This window comes from Arachis stenosperma, chromosome 3 (assembly GCF_014773155.1).
Source record: "Arachis stenosperma cultivar V10309 chromosome 3, arast.V10309.gnm1.PFL2, whole genome shotgun sequence".
NCBI lineage: Eukaryota > Viridiplantae > Streptophyta > Magnoliopsida > Fabales > Fabaceae > Arachis > Arachis stenosperma.
The window spans coordinates 4876337-4882410 of record NC_080379.1 but is presented as its reverse complement, the minus strand read 5'-3'; the positions used below and the strand labels follow the sequence as shown (position 1 = coordinate 4882410).

General features: G+C 49.3%; 1 protein-coding gene across 1 annotated transcript; it reads left to right on the top strand.

Moving 5' to 3' along the window:
- Window positions 1-316: 316 nt before the first annotated feature.
- On the top strand, window positions 317-2059 carry LOC130965358 (uncharacterized). Its single transcript, XM_057890127.1, has 2 exons — window positions 317-1273; window positions 1379-2059. The coding sequence occupies exons 1-2, from the start codon at window positions 317-319 to the stop codon at window positions 2057-2059; spliced, it is 1638 nt and encodes a 545-aa protein (XP_057746110.1).
- Window positions 2060-6074: the final 4015 nt, after the last annotated feature.

The window sequence follows — 6074 nt, the reverse complement described above, 5'->3', positions numbered from 1 at the left end:
AACAAGCGAAGCCCTGGCCGCAGTACTAGTGCGGGAGGACGGGAGGACCCAACAACCAGTCTACTTCATAAGCAGGGCCCTACAAGGAGCAGAGTTAAGATATAGCAAGTTGGAAAAGCTAGCCTTAGCACTCCTAACTTCCTCGAGAAGGTTAAAACAGTACTTCCAGAGTCACCAAGTGGTCGTCAGAACGGACCAAGGGATCCGACAAGTTCTCCAAAAACCCGACCTGGCGGGAAGAATGATGACTTGGTCCATCGAACTCTCTCAATATGACATACGGTATGAGCCCCGGCAAGCCATCAAGGCGCAGGCGATGGCGGATTTTTTGGTTGAAGTAACAGGAGACCCAGGCGAAGACATGGGTACACGGTGGAAGCTCCATGTGGACGGAGCCTCCAACCAGACCTTCGGAGGAGCCGGGATCATCCTAGAAAGTCCAAACGGGGTCGTATACGAACAATCGGTCAGATTCGAGTTCCCCATCTCGAACAACCAAGCAGAATACGAAGCCCTCATAGGAGGCTTGACCCTAGCAACAGAGGTCGGCGCAAAAAGGCTGGAAGTATGCAGCGATTCCCAAGTCGTCACTTCCCAAGTAAACGGCAGCTATCAAGCCAAGGACCCCTTGTTGCAGAAGTACTTGGAAAAGGTCAAAAGCTTGAGCCAAAAGTTCGACGAGGTCACGGTCCAGCATGTACCCAGAGAAAGAAACACACGAGCAGACCTCCTATCAAAATTAGCCAGCACGAAGCCAGGGGAGGGAAACCGGTCTCTCATCCAAGGCATGACAAGGGAACCTGCAATTGCACTACACATAACAACCCTAAGTCCTTCATGGCTAGACCCCATCACCAACTACCTAGAACACGGCCAAGTCCCTGGTGACGAAAAGGATGCGGTGAAATTAAGGAGAGAAGCGGCCAAATACGCCGTCATCCAAGGACAGCTGTTCAGAAAAGGGCTCAGCCAGCCCCTACTGAAGTGCCTACACCCCGACCAAACGGACTACGTCCTCAGGGAAGTCCACGAGGGCTGCTGTGGGCACCACATCGGAGGAAAAGCCCTAGCAAGGAAGTTGATCCGAGCTGGGTACTACTGGCCGTCGATGATGGCAGATTCCAAAGAGTTTGTCAAAAAGTGCATAAAGTGCCAACAGAACGCCAACTTTGCCAAGGCACCAGCAAACGAGTTGAGCTTGCTGACGACCTCCCGGCCATTCGCTCAATGGGGAATCGACCTCTTAGGGCCCTTCCCTGTCGGCCCTGGGCAGGTCAAATATCTCATAGTGGCAATTGATTACTATACCAAATGGATAGAAGCCGAACCATTGGCTAGCATATCCTCAGCCAATTGCAGAAAATTCATGTGGAGGCAGGTGATAACACGGTTCGGGATACCAGAAGTCGTCATCTCGGACAACGGCACACAATTTGCTGACAAAAAGTTCACAGAATTTCTCAACGGCCTAGGTATAAGGCAAAGGTTCTCTTTGGTAGAACACCCTCGGACGAACGGACAAGTGGAGTCCGCCAACAAGGTTATCCTCTCAGGGCTAAAGAAGAGGTTGGACAACAAAAAGGGTGCTTGGGCCGACGAGCTAGCGTCGGTCCTCTGGTCTTACCGAACAACCGAGCAGTCCTCCACCAAGGAAACTCCTTTCCGGTTAACGTACGGGGTGGACGCGGTAATACCCGTAGAAATCGGAGAACCAAGCCCACGACTTCTTTTGAAAGGGGTGGAGGAAGCCGTAGAAAAGGACCTGATAGAGGAAGCCCGAGAAATGGCCCACTTGACAGAAACGGCGCTAAAACAAAGAGTGGCGCTCCGCTACAACACCAAAGTGCTCAAGAGGGAATTTGAGCCAAACGACCTCGTCCTGAGGCGAAATGATATCGGCCTGCCGTCCCCCGGAGAAGGCAAGCTGGCGGCCAACTGGGAAGGCCCATATAGAGTCAAGAAAGTGATGGGAAAAGGAGCATTCAAACTAGAAAGACTCGACGGCAAGGAAGTCCCGAGAACTTGGAATGCGGACAACCTAAGAAGGTTCTACTCCTAGAGGAAGGGCCGGCGCGCCGACCAGGCTAGCTAAGTAGTCGTGTTGCTCATTTATCTCTTGAAATTCTCATAGCGATTTACGTGTCCTTTATACGACTGCTGAATAAGACATACTTGTGCAAATTCTCCATTCTTTTATCTCCGTTTTTCAGATAAATCGTCTTGTCACGACTAACGACAACGCCTAACCCGGGACTGATCACCCCGGGAGGTCATCAACTACCATTGTAACAAACAACTACACGAGAGCCCACGGGCCGCCGATATAAACAACTATAAACCAAAAACGGTTACTAGAAGCGATAACGCAATCGGACAAGTAAGAAAAACTTTATCGCGACAACACGAGCAAGCAACTAAAAAGTCATTGTTCACGAGCCAAAATTAAAACGGCTAAGACTAAATTGTTCATAGGCCAAAACGGCTAAAATCAAGTGTTTACAAGCCAAAACAAAACGGCTAAACAAGAAACGACGAAACAAAGAGTTCATTTCTTGGGAGCATCGACAACTTGGCCATCCTTAATAATCTTGAAAACACCAATAGCCGACGTGTCGAACTCAGGGGCAACAATTTTAATTTGAGCCTTCAAGGCTTCCTCGGTACCCAAAATCGCGCCTTTACCCTGTTTGACGATGTCTTTGTACTTAGCCTTCCACGTTGCCAGTTCGGCCTCTACGGCCTGCTTCTCCTTCTCGACCTCGGCAGCACGCTTCTGCGCCTCACCGACCTGTTTCTCCAATGCCATCTCACGCTCAACCAACCGTTCAACCGTCGCGTCCGATTCTTTCTGCTTTTTCTCAGCGGTTGTGGCCTTCTGTTCGGCGGCAGTGGCTTTCTGCTCGGCAGCAGTGACCTTCTTCTCGACGGCATCTAATTTCTCTGAAGACTGAGTCAGCTGCTCCCGAAGAGTTTCAACTTCACTCTTCAACTCATTATTGGCCTTCCCACTGGCCTCCAACCTCCTGCGGAGGGACTCCATCCCGGACAGCTCAAACTCGGCCTTCCGGGCTATCACTGCGCCCCGCAGGAGTGTTCGGTACATCCACCTCGCCTGCCCGGCAAGGGATGACTCGTGGAAGTACTCCTCAGTGCCAGGGATCAATTGGGTATCTATGAAGTTGCTCGCATCAAAGTTCCTCTCCATGACGGTGAGGACCCCTTCAGGGCTTGACGACGCCGTAGAGACTTTCTTCCTCTTTCTCTTCAGGCCGGAGACTTCTACCACCTCCTCCTCATCATCCGGAGTGGGCACCGAACCCCCAATCCCGGTCACCTCACGGATAGGGGAAACGTGGACCGCCTTGCCACCTTCTACCGTGGCGCCCTGAGCCGAGGTTCCGATCCCGTCAGTTGCGGCCCTCTGCTCGGGAGCATCCTGGCCCTCCGGAGGAGCATCAGGTCCCTCGGGGGTAGGCTGCTCGTCACCCTCCTCGTCATCACCACCGGCAAGAAAGGTTTGAAACAAGTCGGCAAGGCCCGTCACCGACGCAGACATATCCACTGCAGGAAAACAAAGAAGGTCGGTTAGTCGCCACACAATATCAATAAAAGGAAAAAAGACAAAGGGCAAAGTGAAAAGCATCTCACAAATATAGTTACGGCCGGACTCCCGGTCACCCATAAGGAGATGGGGATTTACCGGGTTCTTCCCAAAAACTGCGTTTAGCACCTCGGCAATCTGCTGATCTACTGCCGACATGTTTTTATAAACCACCTTAATGAAACTATTGGCTCCCGCCCCGAAGCTCCAATAAGTCGGGATGAGCCGTACCCCCTCCAGAGACAACCAAAAGGGGTGACGACCTTTGGCCGGGCGGACCTTAAAATACTTGTCCTTAAACCCATGGTAAGAATCTTCGAACAAGCCGAAAATCTTCCGACCCTGAGCAGCCCGGAAGGACATGAACCCCTTTCTATGTTTTCCCTCCTTGGAAGGGTTTGTGAGGTTGAAGAAAAAGAGAAAAACATCCACGGACACCGGCAGTTCGAGATATTCACAGACCATCTCGAAACAGCGGATAGAAGCCCAACTGTTCGGATGCAACTGCGACGGCGACACGGAGATTCGGTTTAAGAGCGCCATCTGAAAGGCGGAGAACGGAATGCGGACCCCGACTTGGGTGAACATGGCTTTATAGAACCAAATCCAGTCGGCGACCTGGCGGGGTTGGAAGTTGATTTCATACAAACGCTCGTGAGGAGCCGGGACGAAGACGTCATAGTTGGCCTCCTCGTCAGTCCCGCCGCACAGATATCCGGCTTGTCGGAACTCGGTGAGCTCCTCCTCACCCATTTGGTTGGGGGAATCCCTTACGTCAGACACGACCCAAGCGTATTGGTCGTACGCCGCGGGGTTGACGGATGCCCGGGAGACCGTGCGAGCCATACCTACATGGGGGTACCATCCAGTTAGTCTAAGAGACCGGTTGCTCAAACCGAACACACACACCACCCTCACGACTCCCCGACTAAGGCCAAACATGACTAAACGGCCAAAAGAGCGAGAAAAACCTACCCTGGAATGGTACTTTTCCCCCTAACACGTCTACTCGCAACTAAGAAGCTACACAGTGACATCGAAGAACCAAACAACAAGCATACAGAAATAATGCATAAAAAGGGGATGATTCGAAAGTTACCTAAATTGATGAAAGGAAGATGAAGTTGAATCTGGGAAAGTGCAAGAAACACGAACGGAGGCACCACAGCAAAGCCTTATAGCAAGGAGGAAGAAGGGAGAATAGAGAGTACGAAAAAAGTGCAGAAATACCAAAACCGCTCGTTTAAAAACTGCCTCCAGAGCGCGAAACGCCTGGGGGCAAAATGGTCTTTTCAAACGGGGTTTTTTACCCCATTATGAGCACTTAATGCTCGACGCAGGAAACGAAGCGATGAAAACGGTTGCTTTGAGCAACCAAGAGACGCGCGTTGGAGGCACATCCCTCCCGCGAGCAGCCGACCAGACGAAATGCGAGATGACACGCCATTGGTAGCTCCTACGACTGCCATTGGCGCGTGGGGGCACTGTTACGGCCTGGCCCAAAAAACCGCACGGGTCGGTCCGACCCGATCTCTACCCGACCCGGTCACGTGCCCTCCAACCGACCCGGACACGCGTCCTGTACGGCTCACACGCGGCTGCAGGACAACGTCCTCGGAAATATGGGCCTGTCCTCGTCTCGGGGCCCACTACTGACATGTATATAAGGGGAAGATTGGCTCTTCCCCCGAGGTACGTCACTTTCTACATCACTCCCCCTGCTTGTACGATTTTTGACTTGAGCGTCGGAGTGTCTTTGCAGGTGGCACCCCCCTCGTCCGTTCACCAACTCAAGTGCTCGCCAGCTCGGCAGACCCTGGATCAGCGCACCTAGGACTAAGACACCCTCATCTATCCACCTTTGCATCTTCTGTCCACCCGACCTGTTCAGGAGCCGACCAACGAACATGTATAAATGAAAATGAAACAATAAATAAATTAGAAAGAACAAGAGAGAAAATATCCAAATTATCTAAATTAATAAATAAAAAAATTAGTGGTTAATATAACAAAAACTCTAAAAAATTGCAGAAATTGAAAGTTTTAATAATTTATCTAATTTAAGGTGATTTCAAATTCCTACATAAAAAAATAAGTAATAAAAATAAATAAATAATTAAACTAAAAATTGGTTTAATCTCAGTTAAAAAAAATATAATTTTAAAAAAAATTATTTTCAATTTAATTGAATACGAGAACTAAAATATTAAAAGTAATAATCATTTTACAAAAACAGCACTTTTAAATTATATTAATATCACGTGTCAAAAGTCCAATGCATCGTAACTTTATCCAAGAGACTAAATCTTTATGTAAAGGTATCTTTAGCCTTTATGTGAGTTTATATCCACTGTAGTATATTATTTAATATAACAGTTTGACTCCAATAAGAACCAGCTGAGATTTATTTATTTGGACTAGGATACCGTTATTTAAAATGGTTAGCTTGCTTTGTAAGTAATCTAACTCTATT

Excerpts from the sequence above, each read along its gene's own strand:
- LOC130965358 (XM_057890127.1), top strand. The coding sequence starts at position 317 with ATGGCGGATTTTTTGGTTGAAGTAACAGGAGACCCAGGCGAAGACATG. Across the intron at positions 1,274-1,378 it reads TCCCTGTCGGCCCTGGGCAG|GTGATAACACGGTTCGGGAT; the intron begins GTCAAATATCTC and ends ATGTGGAGGCAG.